This window comes from Botryllus schlosseri, chromosome 6, assembly GCF_051294905.1.
Source record: "Botryllus schlosseri isolate E-star chromosome 6, Bs_hap1, whole genome shotgun sequence".
In the NCBI taxonomy this organism is placed as follows: Eukaryota; Metazoa; Chordata; class Ascidiacea; order Stolidobranchia; family Styelidae; genus Botryllus; species Botryllus schlosseri.
The window spans coordinates 28,096,596-28,122,594 of NC_137241.1; the positions used below are offsets into that span (position 1 = coordinate 28,096,596).

Here is a 25,999-nt window from a genome sequence, read left to right on the forward strand (position 1 = left end):
CTTCTTGCGACAACACGAAAAACGTTCCAGTTACACGTCATCCAAAATAATTTCCTATCTCCGAACCACGACTATATCGTAGTGCTCTATTATCATAGTGAGGCTCGATCACTATACTCGATAGAACTGCCTTTTGCGATATATTTCGCGATACAGAGGTATCGAGACTGCAGCGGTGGAAATGAAGTAATGAAGCGATATTTTTCGTTTATTAAAATATGACTCTTCGTGCGAATGCTTGTGTTTTCGTTACTCGCAAAAAGTCATTGCAATTTCTATTCCACTCGGAATCGAATATGTGAATCATTGTGCCCAGCACACGATAGACATACTTTTGGTGTAATAATGAGCAGTGGAGTTCCTACTGGCATTAACTTGATGCAACAAACTATTCCTTGTTGACAAATGGTCAGCTGAAGCCATTTCATATGGTCCTCGTAAAAGTAAAGTGTCGAGCAATCGTCTTTTTATGAAGAAATCGAATGTTAATCGATTACGATTAAGGCTAATTTGGATATCTTCGAATGCAGCCGATTTAGATTACTTTGAAAAGCTGAATTCGTCTACATTAATTACTGGGGCGAATCCCGATTACAAGTACACGTTTTTGCTCGGCATTCACGATCACATCCGAATGAATGGCGAGCTAGCGATTGATTGACTTTACAGACGACTGAATTATTAGCATTATTATTATTATATATTTAGTATACTGAAGCAAGAATCTTTTTCACAGTTATCTAAGTTGAACCATCCGAGGAAAAAGTATAACGTAGTTTCACAGATAGGCTCGTCTGTTATCAAGTAATTTGAAGATGTACTGGATTTTGTTTATCTGCTCAAGCTTGGCCCTTTTGGGACGAAAGACTTCCCATGCGATTGCGCCTACAGTTGATGACAGTAAGTATGGACCTTCTACAAATATGTCTTACATTTCGATTTGTAACTATTGAATCGTTCATCAATGGCAACTTGCAGAGAAATTTGTTATTTCAATATAGTAAGTAACCAGGTATGATAAATTTCGGTCGTGCGAACATATCGGATCTCAACTAAGACCGATTTGAAGTGCGAGATTGTATTACTCGTGAAACACTAATAACGCAGTTTTAAACTTGAACTACTATATATCTTAATCTTCAAGTACATGATTGTTTATTATGGCTGGGCAAAATCGAGTACCTGAGTGATTCGATTCTGAATCACGCATTATGCTTCGAGTCGAGTATTCGAGTAACACTCATTATGACGTCATAACAGAATGGAAGATGGCAAATTCAAATATGTACCTTTCTGGTTACCCGAAGGAATATAATGCCTGTTATCCATCACATTAAAGATACTTAGGTATTTTTTCGACCATACCGATGTCATGGCACTTTGTGACAATGTTGTGGGATGGTCAGGACTTCGGAAATGCTGTGTTATTTCCAGTAACGTTAGAGTAGCTTTGTACTATATGTTTCGTATGCTGCGATACGGCCAATTAAGGTTCCACGGATTGCACAGTGGAAAATAGTACCGAAATAATAATTCTCGTCGATAAAAAACTTTCAGTGGCGAGGAGCGTATAATTTAAGTACTCGAAAAGATCGTCGTTTACTACTCAACTCGAATCATTAAAATTATTACTCCATTCAGATTCGAGTACTCGAATAATTGTGCCCAGCTCCACTGCTTATACATCAGACTGTTTATAGATGAAGACGTATTATTATTAGGGCGATATTGACCTCACGTATGCAAATTAGGTGTTTTCGCACATATTGTTAAAATTGTACTACTTATCTTCATTTCTGGCTGGAACTGTCTGTCCTTAAGAAGTATAGTTTGGCCTGAAAAAACGTTTTTGACTTGAAACAGACACATTTTTACATGAGAAAACTAGTATTTTAACGAAATCTGGCCCAATGAAGAATTCCAGTAGTTACATCACGTATTATGGTAGAAATAATTAAAATTAAAACAACGAAGGATACTTTCCTACATTCTCGGGTAGAAAGTGTCTGTCCTTAGTAAGTAGCTTGCCAAGAATGGAGAAAGAACGTTCAACAGCAGCAGTTGTTGGCTGACAACACTGAAGTTGTGCGTACACTGCTGGTGACAAACCGTGTTGCTTCATTCGGACAATGTTATCTACACCCGGTGTTCTCAACCTTTTTCACCTCGCGGACTGGTAAAATTTCAAAAAATATTTAGCGGACCGGTCGACTTTCAAAAATTAAAATCAACCTAACATGTAAAGTATGCAACCGTTTTTTGCGGGTATATGGTGCTAGAGAGTGACATTTCGAGAGTTTTGATCGTAATTTGGTATATTCATGATGCCATCCATGTGATTTTACGGTAGTGAGTCTGCTGAGTCGACGTAAAATTGCCTTGCGCAGATAGTCGTGCTACCACCGAGAGTCGTTTACAGTCTTTCGCGCCGAAAGCCGTGAATTTAACCGCGACCACGCCAACTCGAATATTATTCTTCTCTTCGACAATATCGAGAGAAGAAGCGTTTTGGACTCAAACTAAGCATCTTGGCGTGCTACTCTGATTGTTGCCCGCTACCACCAGACGTATAGGCTACTCAGGCTACGCTACTGCCAAAACAATGTACCGCACGAAAATATCTGACAACAGCTATACCTGGCCGTCCACAAATTCAGAGCCGCAAAAGCACTTCGTCAGCCCACCAACCCAAAACTTTGGTCTTGTGCCCCAGACATCACCGTTGTAGTGTAGCATAATCGCGCGAGGCGCAGAAATTTCCTATAATTTATAGCTGAATCGGTCAATAATATTGGTAATTGCATAAATATTATTGCTACGAATATTTTTCCTCTCAGAATTATTAGATTTTCCGATAAATCTGAGTGAGGAGTCGTCCTGAAAAATTTAGGGCACGTAATTATTAATTAAATTAATCATAATTAAACACATTCGAGCGGACCTTTTGCAATAATTACTTCGCTGCATGCCTATTGCTATAAATCATGCGTATCTCTTGAGGGAATGGTACCCAATAATCAAGATATTTCGTGTCACTAAATCTCGCAAAGCGCGAAAAAAATGACAACAGTGAGATAAAGTTTAAAATAACTGTATAATTTATGTTCATTCACAAAATAATTTGGGCCCCCTGTAAGCTCAGCCCCTTCCAATTGGGGGTTTGGGCTGCGGCAGTTACGGTCCTGCACAAAATGAATGAATAGAAAACGAATGATCGTGAAAACTGCGTGATTTTGCGAGTCGGCTCGTACTCGTCAACCGCATGTCGTCAAATGACACGGCTTGAACTTCAAGTGAAATCGAACATGTTTCCAGACCTAATGTTACCCCAAGAAGTTCTAAATCAGTTTAAAATTTGTTGTTTTATTTATTTTATGAAATGACAAGGCTTCAACATATTGCTTCTTGGAATTTAGGTACAAAATTGTAATATGCCTGGCATGACCGGCATGAATGTCGTCGCGGACCGGCGGTTGAGAACCACTGGTCTACATCACAATTTTCCATGTACTTTTTGATATATGCACCCTGCAATGCCCAAGCAGTCTTTCTTCACTTAGGATATTGCGGTACGTTGACCATGTCTGTCTATTTGTTTCATTTGAACGTTTATGATTCATAATGAGCAGACAATGGGCCGTCTACAACGGTAGGCCTATAAAGTGGGCTACAAGCTGTAAAACATCAAATGATAAGTTCACCGACAGTGCAAAATCTATTATACAAACGAAATGCAGAGGTCAAATGTTTTTGACTTTATAAACAATGCTGATAAATTTTGACCCAACGCTGCTACAGTTCTGACGAAATTTCGACTTATTTTGACATGTCAAAAAAAAGATCGCCCTAATCGTTATATACAGTGGCGCACGGTCAAACGTATGACCTGTTACGAAATACACACCAGCTCCAAGTCATGAAATATCTCTGTTCTAGTCCTACGAGGGCGAAAGAATGATGATTATGCGAGTCATCTCTGAAACTACGGGATTTTGCGTGAATATGTGGCCGATTTGGCTGCGTGGGAGTCGGGTCAAATTTCGATAAAAACGAAGGGTGGCAGACCGAGTTATAACATATACCATACAACCATGTTCTGTTATAAACCAGAACGTTACTTCCGTGTGCTCCTATACTTCATGATCATATTCGTCACGATCATGTTTGCCAGCGAGAACGTGTTCGAGATGAATGGTGTCCGCGCTTGCTACACAATAGCATTAGCATTGTATACGTTAAGGCTGCATCGCGCATTCATGCTTTACACGTTGATGGCCCGAATCGCAATGAATCATGGCGACGGGCTCACCGACACTGCATTTAAATCGCTCTATTGCCAGATTGTTTCGATAATCCAGGAAGTCGGAAGAGAAAGCTATTTAGAATACGCGTTCGCGTCGCGGAAAATTGGTATGTCACGTAGTGCGGTAACGCAGCCACCGGTAGTTACATTGTTATAAGTATAATCCTAAATCACATCCACAAAATTGCGAATGTACAGATTGTACACGGTATGGTTACATAGGCTATTTGTAGAATAACACCCTCTATTTACCAGTTGTAAGTCGGAATTCTTTCTCTGTGTATATGCCATGGCTGCGATCAGTCCTTTCCTGTTGCGACAACTCGTGTAGAGCTCATAGTTTTGACCAAGCCCAACGATAAAGGATTTGGATGCATGGCGAGTCGATATCAGTGATCATTTTACACCAGCAGGCCCTAATGTTGTGTGTAATCCTGAGCAGCCGACTTGGATTATATAGCACTACAGCATTCGGTTAGAGCACCAGAAATCAACCAAGCAGGGTCTCTCAAATGTTAAAACCATATGCGGCCGGCGGATACAATAGGCATCCTCTCAGTCGTTCAGTCACTAATTGATATCCGCGATAACACAGGTAATTTATAAGGCACCATTTGTTGGTCAATACCGGTATCCGCATAAGCGGTGTTTTAGAAAAGCAGATAACGAAAGTGGGCTGTGCTACAAGTCGATAGCTCCGGAACCATAATATGCAATATCGACCTGCTGTAAATGACCACTGGATTCGAAACAGCACGAATACCAAACAACATCAATACTGGTACTTGCTGTAAACGCAGCACATAATTTACCACAAAAGAGTTGATGAGCTGAGCGGGGTAACCGCAAGTGCGAGATATCGCTGTCCTTTTCGTTAGAATAGAAGCATGCTGGAAAAGCCTTGGTTAGACTGCTTTAAGTGAGCAGAACAACGGACAACCTACCATCACTTTCCGGTACAACGTTCTGCTTTCACACCCGTTCTATCAGCTGGTGTAAATAAGAGAAACAGTTGAACGCGTAAGCAAAAGCCACCACGCCATGAGGATTCGTGTAAGCCAGTGGTTCTTCACCTTCTTTCCTCCAGCGCCCCTTTTCAAAAATCGCCGTGCTCCAGCGCCCCCACCCCATATTCTAAGGACTGTAATATAAACAATGGGTAGGAGGCATGACCGTAACAGTACTTCGGCTAAAGTTTTCTCGCTGAAAATCTTTTGGCACACTTCTCGGAGTCCCACATTGGCCCAAACTCTACATGTCTTCGTGCATTATGGGGTGGTAATGGCCGACGCCGAAATGCCTACTTCTATGACATATAAATCATGTGTATTTTTTCGTGGGGAAATTCGCGAATTTTTCTCATGAAGTTGCATAAATTACCAAAAAATGATGGAGTGCGGCAGTTACGATCTCCTGGTAAAATTTCGAAGTCCGGTCGGTATTTTCGGGTTGAGACTTTCCCTTCGGAAATATTTCGCGCTTCAATCGCGCCCGAGGACCACTCGACTAATAAACGATATAATAATAATAAATGGTAAACTTGGGGTCAAATCAAGGTTGTTAGAACAACTATCGGGTACGGGCGCATACCGTAATGTTCGAACCCGATGTTGGTCTACACATCCCGAATTCCCATCTGCGATTGGCAATACGGGGAACTTAATTGTATTGGGTTTTGTTTTAGTGCCTTGTGTGACTAGTAAGTCAACAGAGAATGTGTTGGAGATATTTGCTCACATTGAATTTAGTACTGCATCCAGTTGTTTATTGTATCTTGAATGTATTCCAAACAAAGCAACTCATATAATATAACGCTCATGTGAGATTGTGGACCGCAACACTAAATAGTGTCATATTTTATGATACGATAAAGAATCATGTTGACGATTTCATTTTGTAGCTCTCAAATACAAGTAGGCCTATATCTATTTAATCATATTGTCCACAAAGCTTCAAAGCATATTTAATGTACAAGGATCTCTAGCTCTCAAAAGTGACGTAGAGTGCCTCTTCCTTCGATTTCCACACGCTATGCGATGCAAGATACCGTACCTAGTTCGAATGTTTTTTTTAAATGACCCTAGCAAGCGTAACGGCAGTGTTAACGGGGAATTGACGATCTAAAAGTACATGAAATTCATCTTACATACATTTTTTCTGGTCCAAATGTAAATCGCTGCCGCCGATTCATCGAAATGTGACAGGTCTTGGCGTGTCATCGGGAGAAGTTAAGACCAGCGCAGAAATGTAGGAGTGTGATAGTCCCGCCTCAGCAGGTGTCACTCCCCTCGACTAAAGGACCCTAACGGCTTCAAGGCATCATTCTCTCATAATTGCGATAAAGTCTAGACTCATTTATGAAACGTATGTTGAATTATGTATTAAAAGCCAACCATTATTTTGTCGGAGGGAGTGGCATACCCAAAGCTAAAGTGAGAATGCTCTTGAAACGGAAGCGCGAAGAAAATTTCCGAGTTGACGAAATCCGGCCAATAATGTCCCACTTTATGTTAATTTGCAAAATAATATGCATAATTGAATAACGTGTAATATCACACCGCATCTCGCACTCCCTACTTCGGTGCTTCCTACCCCCAGGGGTCCGTGAACCTCTTTTTAGCAACCGCTGGTCTAAACTGTCCTATACAGTATTACAAAGGAATGTTTTGAATATTATTACTAAACACCATTTCATTTCAGAGAAATGTTCCTATCCCCCTGAAGCAGGAGCTAGTCTGACAGAAGTAGGAACGCAGTTCGAATCACCACTCAGTCCAGCCGATTACAGCAACAGCATTTTCTGCAACCTGTCGCTGATACCAGTAAACACAACGTTCACCCAGATGACTTTTCAGAAATTCGATGTGGAGTCATGGCACGATTACATCAAGGTAACGACTGCCCTTCCCTTAGGCATCAGTCGAATTATGGAAACCTCCGGAAGTTATGTGACATGTAGGTAGTCAATGAATTTCTATGGATAGAATTCCCACCAAAGGGGGCTCTGAATGAGGACACCTTCAATTTGTGATTTAAAATGACTCGCTTCCCCGTTCAGCGTGTGCCACGCTAAACTAGTTCCCCCCTTATCAAGCTCGACATATATTTATCGCCGCCATATTTTCGGATCCGCGAAAGAGGGCATATAAACGGAGTATTTATACAGCTAACTCTGATCCCTGATAAATTGACTAAAAAAGGTCAAATTTCACTGCGATCCCTTATAATCCCAGTATTTGAGGATAATTTGTGGCGAGTTCCACTTTTTTAATCAACTTTCGCAGCAGTACTAGTACAACCCATTTTTGACGTGCACTTTGATTTGGCATCCGTCATCCGATTTGGCGGTTAATTCATACGTTTTTGCCTCCATATGCTTTCGCTCCCCGATCGCCCCCTTTGTTATTTTCGACCCCTGTTTCTCAAATTCGCCCACTGCGCTTAACGTTTTTGCTCGCAGTATATACCTAGATTCTCAAATAACGTGGCATTAATTCAATCAGTTTTACGTCAACCACCTATTGTAAGTTTGTAATAATCAGTTGGAACATATTATTATTAATTTTATTTGAAGCATAATTGTTTTTTTTTGTACGATTTCCACCTGTAAGCAATCTAGTGCAATTTCTCGAAAGGTTCCAGCAATGGTCCGCCATAATATATTAATATCATCTGCCCGAATATCTTCCTTTCGTTGTTTTGATGTCTTGGTGGAACCTCTCGACTTGCTAATCAACAAGATCACCAGGAAATCTATCAAGATGACGGAGAACAGGAAGTAGACTTTTGTGCTCATGTTTGTTCCTAGTTTTCAATATACAGATACGAATTTTCGGACCAACTGTTTGTGGTTGGGTGCTTTGTGATCATCTGAAAAGTTTTATTTACTACATCTTAGGATAGCTTCTTGGAGGTACAGAACTTCAATATACAATTAAATAGTATATTCATATTGAAATGAACCCGAATATTTTCGGCTGACACTCGTCAGGGGTAATCGTCAGCAACTAGTAGAGAATTGGAAAGAACATTGTATATCAACAATCGTATCACAAAATATGACGTCACCAGCATGAAATTTCGAATGAGAGAGCGTTCAATGTACTATTTTTAGGTGATACACGAACTCCTTTTGTTGACAGAGTTTTGGTTGGTGTATTTTGATAAAAGTTGATTCCAAGGCACACAAATGGAATTGTGAACGGCCTCGGCCTACGATTCGGAATCGGTCGTCTCGATAATTATTCGCACAAATCGGATTATCCAACAGATGTTTGCCGATGGCAGAATTAATGGCTTTTGATCGATCAGCATCAATCTTGAGTGGATGAGTTAAGGGTGAGCTTTTCACATCGCGTGACGCACGTGTTCTGATAAATCTGGGGACATGTTGGTTTATGCGGTCCTGCAGACGTCTTGACGTTCTTCCCACGTAGCCACAATCACAGTGGCACCTATATTCGTACACTACATTACTTTGTTGAAGTGCAGGAAGCACGTCTTTGCGTGTTGAAGGGAGCAGTTGTGTTGTTGTAAAAATCACATTGGTTTTGACTGTATCGTAACATTTACCGACAGCAGAAATCAATTGTTTTTCAAAGCGGGTGGAAATGGGGCCAATCCAAGGTAGATGGATATAAACATCTTTTATTGTTCGTGCGGTGGGCTCTGTTCGTTTTTCTGCGTTGAATTGCGTTAATTTCCTCTCCATGCCGCGGCTGATGACGTGTTCAGGGTAACCGTTATCAAGTAAGATTTTTCGGATGTAGTCAAGTTCTAAACTCAGTTTGTTACCCGAACATATCATCAGCGCTCTATGCACGAGTGTGCCTATGAGGTTAATTTTTCTGCGCCGAGGACTAAATGAATTCCAGCGAAGGTATTGGCCAGTGAATGTCGGTTTTCTGAAAACAGACGTTTCAAATTTGTTGGTATTGCGCTTTTCAACTAATACGTCCAGAAATGATAATGAGTTATTGCGTTCTTTTTCTATTGTGAATTGCAAGGCCGGGTGAAGCGAGTTTAAGCGAATGAGAAATTGGTCACACTCCGATTCATTCCTGAAAATGACAAATGTATCATCTACGTATCGGCGGTACAATAGTGGTTTGGCGGACTCACGCTGGGACAGAAGCTCGCCCTCGTAATACCCTACGAAAATGTTGGCCAAAATAGGTGCGAAACATGACCTCGCCAAATAGACGGCTTAGCCATGGGAAGTCCCCTGGGACCTATTTTGGCCAACATTTTCGTAGGGTATTACGAGGGCGAGCTTCTGTCCCAGCGTGAGTCCGCCAAACCACTATTGTACCGCCGATACGTAGATGATACATTTGTCATTTTCAGGAATGAATCGGAGTGTGACCAATTTCTCATTCGCTTAAACTCGCTTCACCCGGCCTTGCAATTCACAATAGAAAAAGAACGCAATAACTCATTATCATTTCTGGACGTATTAGTTGAAAAGCGCAATACCAACAAATTTGAAACGTCTGTTTTCAGAAAACCGACATTCACTGGCCAATACCTTCGCTGGAATTCATTTAGTCCTCGGCGCAGAAAAATTAACCTCATAGGCACACTCGTGCATAGAGCGCTGATGATATGTTCGGGTAACAAACTGAGTTTAGAACTTGACTACATCCGAAAAATCTTACTTGATAACGGTTACCCTGAACACGTCATCAGCCGCGGCATGGAGAGGAAATTAACGCAATTCAACGCAGAAAAACGAACAGAGCCCACCGCACGAACAATAAAAGATGTTTATATCCATCTACCTTGGATTGGCCCCATTTCCACCCGCTTTGAAAAACAATTGATTTCTGCTGTCGGTAAATGTTACGATACAGTCAAAACCAATGTGATTTTTACAACAACACAACTGCTCCCTTCAACACGCAAAGACGTGCTTCCTGCACTTCAACAAAGTAATGTAGTGTACGAATATAGGTGCCACTGTGATTGTGGCTACGTGGGAAGAACGTCAAGACGTCTGCAGGACCGCATAAACCAACATGTCCCCAGATTTATCAGAACACGTGCGTCACGCGATGTGAAAAGCTCACCCTTAACTCATCCACTCAAGATTGATGCTGATCGATCAAAAGCCATTAATTCTGCCATCGGCAAACATCTGTTGGATAATCCGATTTGTGCGAATAATTATCGAGACGACCGATTCCGAATCGTAGGCCGAGGCCGTTCACAATTCCATTTGTGTGCCTTGGAATCAACTTTTATCAAAATACACCAACCAAAACTCTGTCAACAAAAGGAGTTCGTGTATCACCTAAAAATAGTACATTGAACGCTCTCTCATTCGAAATTTCATGCTGGTGACGTCATATTTTGTGATACGATTGTTGATATACAATGTTCTTTCCAATTCTCTACTAGTTGCTGACGATTACCCCTGACGAGTGTCAGCCGAAAATATTCGGGTTCATTTCAATATGAATATACTATTTAATTACATCTTAGGATAAATACCATGTAGTGAACTTCTTCCTGATATGAGATTGGAGTCTTTCATCCGTATTTAAATCTGAAATATTTGGAAGATACCAGATTTAAGCATCTCGTTTGATAGGAATACTATAGGTAAACCTACTTTGTTGACTCAGCGGAAAATTATCCATTTACGAGTCAAAAGTAATGAGACGCATATGAGTATAGTAGTTAAGCTTTATATAGCTTTTAATTCTTCCTCAATCTTGGTAGAATGACCAATTGATACAGGAGAATATGTATTTCCGTTGTGCAAAAGTATACTTTTTAGGCTTGCAAACTGCTTTTTTGACAAACAAATTATTCGCATCAGGTAATGTTAATGTTGATAGATTGACTAAGAACGACACGAGGGATCTTCAGAGTCAATTATCCATTTATGCGCAGTATAAAATTAGAAATTTTCTTCCTACCAAGTGAAATATTCAAGGGTGAATACAGTTATTTTGGGCTTTTTTAGGGGTATAAATATCGTCTGGACAAGAGCCCATTTGGCAAAACTAATGTGATATTTGTAATCAGTAGGGCGTTTTTTTTTTGACATGTCAAAATTTGTCAAAATTTTGTCAAAATTGTAGCGTTAGGTCAAAATTTGTCAAAATTGTTCATAAAGTCAAAATTTTTTTGACGTCTTTATTTCGTTTGTATCGTAGATTTTGCACTGTCTGTGAACGTATCATTTGATATTTTACAGCTTGTAGTCTACTTTATAGGCCTACTGTTGTAAACGGCGCATTGTCTGCTCATACTGAATCATCAACGGTCAATGGTCAACGTACCGCAATATCCTAACTGGGGCATCATTCTTATATTGAGAAGCGCATGATGAAAAATTGCAATAGACAACATTGTCAGAATGAAGCAACATGGTGCGTCACCAGTAGTGTATGCACATTGCACAACTTGAGTGTTGTAAGCCAACAACTGCTGCTGTTGAACGTCCTTGGCAAGTAAGGACATGCACTTTTTACCCAAGAATATAGGAAAGTATCTCTCGTTGTACTACAATTTTTAAAAATTATTTCCACCATAATACGTATTGCAACCACAGGAATTCTTCATAGAGCCAGATTTCGTTAAAATATTGTTTTTTATATGTACAAAGTTGCCTGTTATTAAGCCAAAAGCGTTTTTTCAGGCCAAACTACTACGTTGGGACAGCCAGTTACAACCGGGAATGTAGATAACTGGTACAATTTTGACATTATTTGGGAAAACACCTAATTTGCATACGTTAGGTCAAAATTTGGTCAAAATTCAGTTTTTTTAGGTCAAAAAAAGTCAAAATTTTGAATTTTTAGGTCAAAATTTACTTTTTTTAAGGTCAAAAAAAAACCGCCCTAGTAATCAGCAACCTCGAAAACCCCAGAAGTTCTGCCAAAATATTTTATTTTCATTTTGTTGACCGGTGTAATACATGCAGCGGACAATTTCATCAGAAATCAATAACCGTCATGAAAATCCACTGAGAATCGCGTGAAGTGCGATGTATTTTGTCATGGTATTCAATGGATGTTGTCAAATCACCCCTCAGCACTCAGCTACGGATTAATAAACTGGACTGAAGTGATTCCTCCGAGCAGATGTCGGAGAAGGATTGGTCTTTCCGGGTTCGGCGTCGACCTGTTAAAATATTTGGGTTCAAATTTGGGTCGACCACTCGACGACCAATCAAACGTTAAAATATTTACTAGTATATGGTCACAAATCGGGTCAACCATTGAGTTTTCATGATGTTCGTGATTTTAATTTTTGACGTCACAGAGCTCTCTGTTGGCTTTGGTGCAGGTCGCGCGCTTTCAAAACGATACATTTATGATAGCACTGTCCTGCCTGGCAGTCCCTTGGACTTTCCGCCCTGCTTCTAATCAAGGTTTAACCATCCTAGACAGCATTATGTAGGCTTTGAAATGTTACCCAGACAATTCAATAAAATGTTTATGCCTCTGTGCGAATGCCACTGTATCAATGTATCATTCAGCTGAGAACTCTTCCAAGCGTAAGATCCCGAGTGTAAATTATTATTTCAAGCGTTCATGAGTCGGGGCACTATACAGAAAAAAACATATAACGGTCTTAACTTATTTTATAACCATAATAACGAGCTGACTAGATTTGGGTGGCTGAGAGAAACCACGGTTGCTTATGAATGTTTTTACATCTTACACGTTAAAAACAAGTCGATTTACAGTTTTCAGGACCAACGGAGTTCATCCTCTTCGGAAATGCGACCAACAATCAAGTTATCGTCACCGGATATCCGAACGAAACGATTCTCAGCGAATTTGTGTCGGACGCTGACACAAACTTTTCCGGATTCACCTTCTCCGCAGCAACAGGTAAACTATGGAAACGTGAAAGATTGAAATAATATCGACCAGTGGTTCTCAACTTTTTATAGACACGCCCCCTTTATGATAGTGAAAAATTTCGCGCCCCCTTATCGTCATATCACAAAATCCAACCGGGATGCTAGCAACCCCAACATATTGTGTGATGGCATGGAATGTTATGACTAGGGCAAGTTTTTGTTGCACTAAAAACCTGAGAAAGTTGCATTTATTTTTTTAATTTTAACAGAAGTTGCAGAAGTTACATTAATACAATTTTTTGAAATCATGAGGTATGAGATACTCGAAAGGTTCCAGCAGTATAAAATTTGCATGGTGTCTGCTTGTTCCGTTTCTTCCTTCGCTATTCAATCGATCATGGTTACATTTTTATTTACATAGGGTTCGCACAATTTACCAGTTAGTTCAGGTAGTCTCATGACTAACGGAATAGTGGGTATGCCGCACACCCGAAAAAATTGCTAGGTAAACACGGCATAAACAGGTATACTGCTGCGTCCGGCGCCTATGGTGGGCCGCATTGTCACTTGAAATCCATTAATTTAATCTTTATTATAGTTTTATAGCATATTTTGCGCAATACTTGATAAAAGTTGCATGGAAAATATAGACAAAAGTTGCAAAAAGTTGCAACGTAAAACTCCTCCAAACAGATTAAAACACCATACTACATACATTATGAGTATTTACGAAGCTTCCAGAAGCTGTAAAAAAGTTGTAAAAGTTGCAAAAACTTGCCCTAGTTATGACTGCTGATGAGAGGATTCAAAATATGAAATTCGTTCTATATGTAGTGAAACGCGCGCGAATTAGAGGTAAATCGCGCAGAGAGAGAGAAAGGGAGAGGGAGAGAGAGAGAGAGATGATATTCTTTTCGCCTGCACCATCGAGATGCTTTGACGACGGAGTTGCGATACGGCCGTGAGGTCATCTAGCCTGCGACCCCGTTTTTTCTCCTCCATGCTATCCGTGATTGCTGAGCGCCCAGCAGGATAGCTGCGGATACCGATTTTCGAGTCTTTGGTATGACCTGGCCGGGGATCGACCTACCGATCGAGAAGCCGGACGCATCACCATTACACTATCTCGCGTCGAACGCGAAACAAATGTCCAATTGACCGTTTCTTCGCGGCCCCCCTTCAGATGCTTTCACGCCCCCAGGTTGAGAACCATATATATACCGAAGCGATGTGTCTCTATTCAATATAGTCTTTCAATATATCTTCATTTCTGGTTGGAACTGTCTGTCCTTACGAAGTAGTTTGGCCGGGAAAAACTTTTTGGACTAAAAAACTGATAAATTTTCCATAAAAAAACTTTTTTTCTAACGAAATCTGAACTTATGAATAATTCCAGCTGTGACATAGTTAAAATTTGCTGTAGTACCACGAAAGTTACTAGCCTACATTCTCGGGTAGAAAGTGTCTGTCCTTACTAAGTAGCTCGTGCCAAGAATGGAGAAAGAACCTTGAACAGCAGCAGTTGTTGACTGACAACACTGAAGTTGTGCATACACTGCTGGTGACACACCGTGTTGCTTCATTCTGGCAATGTTGTCTACATCCCTACTTTTCATCATGTTCTTCTTGATATAAGGACCAATGCCCACGAAGTCTTGCTTCAGTTAGGATATTGCGGTGCGTTCAGCCCAACACCACGTCAACCTATTTGTTGTATTTGACCGTTTATGATTCACACAGAGCAGACAATGGGCCGTCTACAACGGTATAGGCCTATAAACTAGGCTACATGTTGTAAAATGTCAAATGATAAGTTCACTGGCAGTGCAAACATTTATATGATGCCAACGAAATGAAGGTCGTAAGAAATTTTTGACCTAACGCTATGAATTTACCAAAATTTTGACTTTTTGTGACATATCAAAAAACAAAATCCCCCAACTTATTAGGCATAATGAAACGTTTGTACTCGTAACTTATTACAGCTTATAAATGCACTTGTGACAAAGCAGGATATGAGAATTATATTTGATCTCCGTCGCTGGAAAAGTTTTTGATAATTTTCTAAATGTAGCGTACGTTTGACGGAGTTGCTGTATCGCTGTAGCGTAATTAGGGTTGTGTTTAAAACAAAAATCAATTTAAAACACACATGTTTAAAACATGGCCCTTGTTTAAAACATGTTTTTTATTGTTTTATTTGTTTTTTTCTACCCATTATATCCTAATGATTACGAATACCTTCTAAAATGACGATACAGTGATTACTGCGACTGCACGGCATGGAATGCTCGAAGAAAATTCTTGTATTCAACGAATATTTTATTGAAAAAAAATTACTGAGTGGCTTCCACGGCACACTGAGCAGCATATAGAGCCACAACTGCTTTACTTTTACGACATCATCGTCAATATTGTCCATAAATAAGTCATCCTGCATCATGGACGGAGTTATGAAATCGTCCCGCCCTTCAAGTCGACTGAATATACCATTTACACTACTCAAAAGAGTCGTAGGGTGTGTATCATCATCGTCAGTTCCGCTGCGCACTTCCTCGGCTTCTCTGATTTCATCGATAACCTTCTCAGATTCTTCTTACTCCGCAAGTATTCTATTAAACTTCCTTAATAAGTCTTTCGATTTCTGACAGTCAGACTCTCCAAGCGAATGGTGACTTTTAATCTTCAGAATCATTTCTAGTCTTCCGCAACTTAGCATATGTCTTGACTTGGTAACGGTGGCAGCTGCTGCTGACCATAGTCGTTCACACGAGGCCACGTGCGGTGAGCATGATAGTAAGGTCTTGGCTAACATAGAAATACCCGGTGCATCCTCATGTACGTCACTCCAAAAGATCGTGGGATTTGTTGTAATGCAGGGTGCCCAAAATGAGCTATCTCCATGAAAGACACCTGTTTTCATATCATAGGCCATCCATTGCTTGACAAATTCGTGAGAAGTCGATCGCAAAGGATACAAATCATTGAATAGTTGAAGAGCAAGGTCTTTTATCTTCCGTCTCCCTGACCGATTTAAGCCGCATTCCCGCGCTCTTGGATCCAAAATCCACGACACGAATTGGTGTGGCTCAATGTAATTGGCTGTAATTGGCATTCCTACCATATTGTATGCGTCGACGATTTTGTGTGCAAATCGTCCGAGGGTTCATGCTATATGATTTTTGAAAATATCATGACAGGTTACGATATAATTATAAAATTTTGGAAAAAAAAACACAATTTTGTTTTTTTCTAAATGGCATTTGTTTAAAACAATGTTTAAAACATGTTTTAAACTAAGTGTTTTAAACAACCGTTTGTTTTAAATGCAACCCTAAGCGTAATCAAATGAAGATGTGCTCCATTTGGAGAGAAATCAAATATCATCCCGTTGAAGTATGCTACACTGAGTTTATTTCAATTTCTTGACTGCGTGTGTATAGCCACGGAACAATCCTGCTATATCCACATTGTACCACACTATTGATCTACTACATTGCTATAGATTGCGGGTCCTCAGAATGAACTGTGCATCAACAACAGTGTTAAAAGAACAAACGCCAATAAAACATGTCTTCTGCTCTATGAGTCTGTTGCATGAGTCGGGTGGGAGTTTTGGCCTCCGGCGAACCCCTGAGACTAGCTCAGCGAGACCCTGGAATCCATGTCAACCCCTGTTACGAACTACTACAATAGAGCCGTATGATCCACAATGTTATCATGTATATAGGCTTGGTAACGAAGCATCCTAAGGAAGATTAAAGGAATTGATTTGTAGGTAACAGTTGGGCATCATTTGACTAGTCTGACCAGCAAACGATGAAAGGTCTGGATCCGACCTCCGACCGAAGTTTAGTTTGACATGACTGACTTAGACAGTGTATATTATTAACAATCCACTGCGCAATATGCTACGAGTATGACATGACTAGCGCTGGTCGCATGCGTGATGTCATCGCATGGTGTATGGACGTGAAAGGATAGAAGCAAGCAATAGAATGTGTATTGTGAATCAGCCGAAAAGAATGATTTGGAATAAATACCTGATGCTGACCTCAATTCGCCATATGTTATGGTCATCACGATTCATATAGTCCCACCAAGTAAACGTCACGTTGAGGTAGGTCTATATGCTTTTGCACCCGTGCGCTTTATTGAGTCAGGGACAGCAATCATAGCGAATATTGAATTTCACTATTGTGTTGTTTGTTTGATATAAATAGTCCTCGACCATGTACGCAATCAGACCAATACATCTATGTTGCTAATCCGTATAAACTGTCGACTCACAACAAAGCGGTGACGAAATTGTCTGACGTGTGCTCGATCACGGCCATCTATAATGATAGACCCTCAAATTGGTCACTAAGATAGATAGATTGATCATTGTGTTTGTCACACAAGGATGATGACGAGATGCCACGGTGCCTTGGTACAGAGTCGCCAACTATGAGAGGAGTACGCACCGTGTCGACTCATTACACTGCAAATAAATAAATAGGCTGCACTAGACTAGACTACGAGTAATATATGGCAAAATTTGTTCAATTTGGATACAGCACAAGATATATATTCAACTATTACACGACAAAACATTCGCAGTATAACATAAAACGCCTACAGTACCGGGCTTGATGTCATCTTTACAATAATACGGGTATTGAGTGCAGTCCATGCATAGAAGCCTGTCACCACTTTGCGCTACAAAAACGTCTTGGTACAGTATTACGGCAGTGTTTTAGATAGATGTGTAGCTTGTGTCATTGCCACAACAGTGCGAATGATGTGGAAAGCGCAAATATGTATTTTTTATGCGACCACTAAAATATAGCGGCGAGGACCGTATAATTTCAGTTCTCGAATAAATCAACTTTCTCTAGTCGAAATCGAATCACCAAGGTACTGGATTTTGCTCAGCTATAGTTGTTTTTGTATAGTTAGGTCGGTTCTGGTACAAAATGCCTGGTTTCATGATCACCCCTATCGTTCGATGATTCTAGTATAGTTTCGAAACCTTCCTGATTCATTTCTTTGTCAAGTGAGAAGAAATTAACAAACTATCTCTTTCGCAGTGACGGCGCAAAATCTTTTGACTCAATTGACGGACATTTATAACGCCACCAGCCAAATAATGGACTCCCCTCTATATATCACGAGCTACGACGACGCAGATACGAGCAATACCATGGACGTGTTAGCCATAAACTTACCCAACGACACCAGCACACCTATTGAGGCGTGGCCCCAGTATGTCGGTAAGACTATCCTTAGAATTGATATACCGCAATTTGGGATTAATTACTCCGAAAATATTCCGAACTTATATTTTCATTACCTGTATTCGTTTGTTTATCCGTATTTTCATAAAGCATGTCGATATTTAAATTTATCCCAGTACGTCATAATGCGTGAATCTTACTCATTTAGATTTTCTCTCATAGATTCGTTTCTTTTGTATGTTTGCATATGACACCCGGCTCCCGTCATAATGCCTCCACTTCTACGGCTCATTTTGTGTATTTCCATCATTTCACTGCGCTCCGAATCGTAAGGTTTCGCTCTTCAGCACTGCCCTGAAGCCGCGAACAATTTGATTATCGTTATATGTATAAAATGTTCAGAGGTATTCAATAACGAATTACTACTTTTCCGGAGTAATCATGCAGATGTTGCCTACATCCACTACTTTTACGAGCGATTCCAGACTACTCCACCTACTACGTGAAATCTCACTTTTTACGCGTCACTATTTGTAAAGTAGAATGTTGTTTTAAGATTAGTTTGTATCACTATTGTGAGTAAATTCCTTTTTTCAGCGTTGGTCGGACTTACCGAATCAGTTTCCATTTACAACAACACGCCCACCAGCTTCTCGGTGAACTGGACCAGAATCGAGGCTACCATCAGGCACAAAGTCACGGTTCTAGACCAAACTGGCACGAGTCACGGTGAAATATTTGAAACAGGTCTCTCGGCCCACTTCTCTGGACTTCCGAGTGGGACTCAATTTACTGTCACGGTCATGTACCTTGACAAGCTCGGATACAATGGCTCGATATCTGCAAATGGATCGACGTGTAAGAAATTACTGACTATACTGTGCGTGTCATGATCTTTGTTATCCAGCCGACCTGGCCAAGTTGATGCACAGTGCCGATCATTCAAGTTAGCTAATTAGTTGTTTAATTTCCGCGTACGGATTTTCAGAACGGTAGCGGCAAGTTCTTAGAATGCGTTCATATTCCCGATGAGATTACCAAAAACACCCATTTAATTCTCCCTACATGGGATATGACTCTGCAAACTGAGTAACATTTAAAACTGATCTATGGCTACTGAGAGTGTGATTAAATGTGATCACAGCAGTTTTAGAGAGACAGTATTACCCGGGAGTAGAATGGAAATGTGGAATCGTTTGGAATAATCAGCAATGTGACGTCATAGGTTCATGTTCATAATGATCATTCTATACAGAATCTCGCGTTCACACGAACCAGAACCGTTCAGGTGCTCCCACCACGCGTAATTAATTAATCAATGTAGCGGAAACATGAGTAGTGGAACATGACATCACCATGGTTAGATATACGAAGAATGTACCGCCGGCACAATGCAATGTATGTGACGAAAAACTCGGCTCGGATATCCAATGTATGCATATTAAACAATAACCAGATTACCAAGCGATTGTCAGCGTTATTTTAATTATACTTCAATCATATATTTTGAATATATTATTCAACTGTACCTCCAAGAGTATCTTCAAATCATATATTGCTAATACAGAGACATGTAACGTGTTTCTTTATTCAGCCTCTACGTACCCAAGCGGGCTTGCCGTCTCCGGCGTGGAACAGACAAAAGCGGTGGCTTCATGGGAAGAATTAGCCGGCGCTACAAATTACAGGGTATGCCACAATCTTGCTTAGTGCGCTGCATAGCAAAATCGTGGATTTCGCCGATTTACACCATATTGTGTAGGAAGTAAATCGAGTGAATGATACTTTTAAGTGCAAAAATGTGATTTCATATGTTCTTCCAGTGGGTGTGGGCGGGTTTTGTTTTCGTTTGGGAAATCTTTGAAAAGTTGTACAGTGTACACATAGAGAGAGCCCACTACGCATAGGGTAGATGTATCTCCATACGGATTGCTCCAAGTGACTATTCTCTACCAATCGGAATGTATGTGAAAATCCGATTTGGTCTGAAACAGTGATATCTAGAACTAGAGATATAAATATCCCTGCGTCTGAAAGTGACGATCACTCGATTACAACCAACATTATGGGGGAAATCTAATATATACAACTGTTTATCAACCTTGGATTTACAATCTGATTTGATAGCATGCTGATACAGCCTATCGATCAACTGACCACTATCCTAATGCGATAACGGTCGTTTTTGCATTCTCTGTACGCAAAGTACATCGGTACAATCTTAGCGAAATGAGTGTGTATGTCTATTCACACACAAAAAGTGACAGACAGAACCTACCTCAGAATTCAGAAACTACCTTTAGGGGTGCCGATCGAATATCTCACCATAATCGTCAGCGGCAGAAAAGCAGTACCTTTATCTGTCTCACTGTGTGTTTCAATTTTGTTATTGCACCGTTTGATGCAAGAGTCATCATCAATCGTCGTTTATCCTTCTCAGTATATATATCCAATCGTTTAATTTCATTATTTTGGTTATTTTGCGGGAAAGGCGTTTTGATAAATCTTACGTGCCTACGTTCATGCCGTCCTTCCTACTTCATTTGCGCTTGGTAAAATTTATCCAGCATCATTTGAATTCAAATGTTGAGTTTGACTTATACCACGGTATAATTCAGAGGTGTAGGTTCCGTTTTCGTGTATCACATTTTGGGTGCTCGGGGTGTACGAACTATCACGACCACAGTACGATAGCCTGATCGAATTTTAAGGTTGATTGGGGAACGGATACGATGACAACGAAAGACCTCACAGTAACAATTGATTCTCTAACACCCGGGACGCAATACAACGCGTCAATCGCCGCGACTTTCAGCACTAGCGGGGGTACTTGGACTACAAATCCACAGCGAGTTTCCTTCACGACAGGTTGGATCAAATGTGTCCGTGCGTATTGCACAGATCTAGCGTTATGACATCGGCTATATCGTTGCAGCACCCGCGAATGTAACTGTCTCGCCGATAACGGTAATTGGAACAACTACAGTCGACCTATCGTGGACAAGAGTCCAGGGTGCTGAGAAATACGAAGTCATTCTGACCCCAGCAACCCCAGGCGATACCATCCGCACCAACTATACAACGATTAGTGATAGTGTTGCAAATCTCATCCCCGGTACTTATTACAATGGATCTATAACCGCATTCAGTCTCTCCGGGAAGAGCTTTCCGAGCGAATTTAACTTCACTACAAGTAAAATGAAAATTACATAATTACAGTGATGTACGTTCAACCGCTTCTATCGAATCCATTCAGAGCTCTTAAGCGATACCCACACCGCCACCGTCACAGAAACGACTGTCAATTCAGTCACAGTAAGTTGGACTTCGGTTGACACCGCAACTCACATCTTCGTGGACGTCAGGAAATCAAGCGACTCATCTTTGATATCTGAAGAGCGGGTGTCGCCTGACATCACGCAAAAGACACTGAGCAACCTCTCGAGTGGAACTAAATATGTCATTGCCGTAATTGCAACGAGCAATGCGGGCGCAAACCACACTTTTAATGTTATACAGACACAAACCAGTAAGAAAACCTGTATACTTTCCGTTGGAAAATTTTTGATGAGGAATACTCTGGAGTACATGGTCCACCACGAGAACAAATATTGAACAGGTTTATTGGCCATATGCACCAACATGATTCGAAGACGAACAGGCACTGAAACGGAAGTTCTATAGTCATTTTCGATGAACCATCGACATAATGATCATGACCTGTTGTTCTACGGCGCTAAATTCAGTCACCGATGATGGGACTCTCATCAACGACATTCAAATATTGATGGTACATCGTGAGATCCTTTGAACTGCTGTTTCGCTGGAGCTGTGTTCGAGTGATCATAAGTTCAGACTTGAACGTGTTCAGTGTTGGTACACACGGCCCAGTATGTCACAGGCCATATGGCGACAATCAATCTAGTGAACAATGCTACATAACTTCGTGTCAATATACGTCCCAGTGTTGCAGAGCGATTTATTCTGCTTCCGTCCATTTCATTTGAGGTAAAAATAGTTTTGTTCAGCTCACACTTTCTTTTGTGTGATAATCTGATTTAGTGCGGCGTTTCCGTAACATTTGCCTTGACCTAGTGAACCAGTGTTAGTGCTTGATAACCGTATTCAGTCGGCCAATCATTGTATTTTTATCAATTCCAACGTTTGAATCTATCCCTCCACCCAAATTGAGTTTGACATGCTCGATGTAGAGAGTGTGATCTCACCTTGAAACGCTACAGCGTTATGTGGCTATATCTCGGCTCTATGCATGTGTATATTCTTGCGTACGTGTTTATCTTCTCAAACATCCGAAAACCTCTGCATTAGCACACAAACAAGCGACAAACTCAATTTCAGAAATGACTGCCCCAAGCAACATACGAATCGAATCTCCTACGAATAGCAGTTTCGCTCTGAATTGGGACACAACCAAGGGTGCAATCAATTACAGTGTGATCGTAAAAGAATCAGACTCGTCCAACCCGCAGGCGAGTATTTCAGAGAATCTTCATCAGAATGTCATGCTTACGTCGACAAAATTTGGTCCATATATTATAGACTAAGTCCGTGATCTCGCCGCCGACGGAATTCACCGGATTGTTGCCAGGAAAGTCCCACGAAGTGTCCGTGACAGCCGTGTACGAGACCGGACAAGAGAATGCGACAGCGCGGGATCTGTGGACGCGTGAGTTGATTGCTGGTCCCGACTGTATAGTCCAGTGATTCCCAAACCGTTTGCCGCTACGGATTATCAGGCGCGCCCGAGAATCTTTTTCGAATTTTGAAAGTATCTCTATAAATATTTCAAATACACGGCATATATAGACAAGCTTACCAAACTTGAAGCGCTCTAGATGCTTCAATAGCCGATCAATAAGCCCACGTGATGACGAAAACAAGTATGAAAGTTTCTTGGAGGTACAGAACTTCTCTACTAATCGCTGACGATTACCCCTGCCGAAAATATGAATATATAATTCAGTTGTATATTAAAGAACAATTATGGAAGTGGATTATTACATTGAATTATCTGTCATCAACCTTTGATCGGTAGTTTATCCATTTGAACTCAAGGAATCATACAATATATCTGCGAAAGAAGAAGAACAGCTCGCTGATTTACGAGCGACCTGTTTTCCAAAACCCCCTCTTCCACATCCGCATCCATGATCGGTGCAAAAGCAAACATAATTTTATAGTTATTAGCCTACCTATGCGAATGTGCATTATTTGTTTCGACTGAAATTATAAAACGTGTTAACGAAAGCGACTTGTTTGAAAATGACGAATAATGCGGATATGTTTGTCAACGACACCATCTCGTTTCATTCGTGCATGTGATTTTCGTATTAACAACAACATCTATAGTATTAACACGTGAAAGACATTTTTGACGCAACTTTTTATCGTGTGAGCATGCCGCGATATTTGTACGAGTTGTCTAGTTTACCCAGGTCATCAGTAAATTTGACTTTTATAGTTTTGACTCGAGTCACGTCGAGTCATTTTCAATTCACCCGCGAATCAAGTCCGAGTCCAAGTGAGGAAACAACGGGCCGAGTCAGAGTCGTAGTGTTAAAGACTTGAGTCCGAGTCCAATTCATGGTATTTACTGTTCTGTATCCATAGTTCAAGTCAGGTTCAACACACTTATCTGAAAATCATGTTTTTTTTTCACTCTGAGTATGTTTATGTTTATTCAAACATATAAAAGACAGTTTATGGGCATATATTTTATTTACATCCGCCGTGATTCACGAGACTCGAATCAGTCATATACAATGTGTCGTGTCGGATGCCCGACGTATGAGCATGCGACACAATGGAACACGACAGTTGAGCATGGAACACTTAATCATGCGTCACTTCAACATGTGACTTTATAACCCCAAAACTAACCCCAACCCGAAACACAACCCTGAAATTAACCGCTATATATATACCAACCCCAACCCTTACCCTAACCTAGTGGTTCCCGACCTTTTTGTCATCATTCCCCACTTCAGATTTATTCGGAGCGTTTATTCCCCACTATCCAAAGCTCCTTCATATATATATACCCTTTAAAATAGGGTTACACTATTTTGAGATACTAAAAAGAGGACACTTTTCGTAAATCCCGAAAGCTCGAAAAAAACTGATGATTTTGAAAAATTTCTGCCGATAGTTTCGTGTTGACTAAAAAAGGTCATCATTTTGACTCGGCTCCCGAATTTTTACGAAACGTTGACGTTCGCTGCGTCGGAGTCACATTTTTCGTGGCAGTTAAATACTTTTCAGAGAAAAAGAGGACTAATTCATAAAAAAAGCTTCCTCTGAGGACACTTTCAATTTATAATTTTCGATGCATACATTCCAGAACAATTAACTGGTAACGGTAATTGCGCAATGCGCATGTATCTCCGTAAATATGTAGACTATCCTCTATATAATGTTTACCAAATGCGTTTATTCCCCACCAGAAACCATTGAATTCCCCACCAGTGGGAAATTCCCCACCGGTTAGGAACCACTGCCCGAACCTGAGACTAAATTCAACTGTAACCCAACCTTAACTCGTAATTTAAGTCACATGCTCATGTGTCGCATGGCCAATTGTCGCATTCCGAAGTGTCGCTTGCTATAATGTCGCATGCTCAAGCTCATATATCCACCGACCGCCGTGTCACATTACTTGGTCGAGTCATGCACAATGACTCGAGTCATTACAACTCTGAGTTCACCACCAGCTGATAAATATTAGGAACCATTGGTGTAGCTAGTGAAGCGGTATCGATACGTCAACTTTAACGCGTCGTAACAAATCTTTTCAGTACCTGCCGACGTCACAAATCTATCCGTTCGGGCCGTGACCGAAAGCACATTTGAGGCGCTTTGGTTTGAGGCGATTGAACCGAACGTTACGTACACCGTCAGTCTGCTACGAATCACGAGCGGCCAGACCGAGAAAGAGTACGAGGACGCATCGTCGGGACAAGAGTTTACAGGCGCCATACCCGGCAGAAAATACAGACTGTCTGTAAAGGCGCGAAATCCTTCAGGAGAGAGCCAAGGCGCCACTGTGAGCGAGATGTTTGAAACGGGTGAGTTGATTAAGTTTCTTAGAGACTGTCAACAGGCTGGTGCTTTTATTGTTTCGGGGTACTCGAGTAGGATTTTCCTATACATGCGCTGCTTACTCGTGCGGCTATCCACTTCCACATCATACTTATTACCTTTACAGATTACAGTGAAGTTGAAAGTAGTTTGGGGATTAGTTTGTATCACTTGTATGAGTGATGCCGATACGAAATAGCTGCTGTATCATTATATGAAAATATATTTTCGTAAATTTCCCTATCAACGGAGTCGTCAGCCATTGGCTATCTTTTTCTGACTACTTACACATCCACGGTACAGTTTTTGTTAGACAAAACTACGTACTTCTTACGATTTTAGGTTTGTAAAGCATAACGTATTTTTGGGATAGGTAGGGACACTTTTAGGATTTGATGTTGTTTTTTGGAACTCGTGGTTTTTCGACATCAATGATCATTTTCACATTTGACCGATATCATCTTTTATGATTACCGAACCGTCGATTTACGGCACTTTTAGGGGTGAAATTGTACAGCAATTTTGCGAAAAAGAACCCTTAGCATAGTGACTGAACGT

General features: G+C 40.7%; 2 protein-coding genes across 3 annotated transcripts in view; both read left to right on the forward strand.

The window, feature by feature from the left end:
• Positions 1–715: 715 nt before the first annotated feature.
• On the forward strand, positions 716–25,307 carry LOC145441976 (fibronectin-like). 2 transcript variants are annotated; one of them, XM_080319937.1, is made up of 11 exons: positions 716–900; positions 7,004–7,194; positions 13,005–13,152; positions 18,197–18,379; positions 18,941–19,201; positions 19,938–20,032; positions 21,055–21,211; positions 21,279–21,536; positions 21,600–21,872; positions 22,703–23,030; positions 25,159–25,307. In XM_080319937.1, the coding sequence occupies exons 1-10, from the start codon at positions 816–818 to the stop codon at positions 22,906–22,908; spliced, it is 1,857 nt and encodes a 618-aa protein (XP_080176063.1). In that variant the 5' UTR covers positions 716–815; the 3' UTR covers positions 22,909–23,030; positions 25,159–25,307. The 2 variants fall into 2 exon arrangements, with proteins under 2 accessions (XP_080176063.1, XP_080176064.1); XM_080319938.1 differs by lacking the exon at positions 716–900 and adding an exon at positions 5,112–5,356.
• The window catches only part of LOC145440180 (uncharacterized), a 31,271-nt gene continuing 28,503 nt past the window's right edge, over positions 23,232–25,999 (forward strand). Inside the window, exons 1-2 of the mRNA XM_080317757.1 lie at positions 23,232–23,244; positions 25,159–25,428. Of these exons, the coding sequence (XP_080173883.1) occupies positions 23,232–23,244; positions 25,159–25,428 (283 nt within the window). The remainder of the gene's footprint in view (positions 23,245–25,158; positions 25,429–25,999) is intronic.

Bases quoted from the DNA above. Each gene is read 5' to 3' on its own strand.
- LOC145441976 (XM_080319937.1), top strand. From the start codon at position 816: ATGTACTGGATTTTGTTTATCTGCTCAAGCTTGGCCCTTTTGGGACGA. The intron at 7,195-13,004 runs GTAACGACTGCC...GTCGATTTACAG, and splicing joins CATGGCACGATTACATCAAG to TTTTCAGGACCAACGGAGTT. The intron at 13,153-18,196 runs GTAAACTATGGA...TCTCTTTCGCAG, and splicing joins CACCTTCTCCGCAGCAACAG to TGACGGCGCAAAATCTTTTG.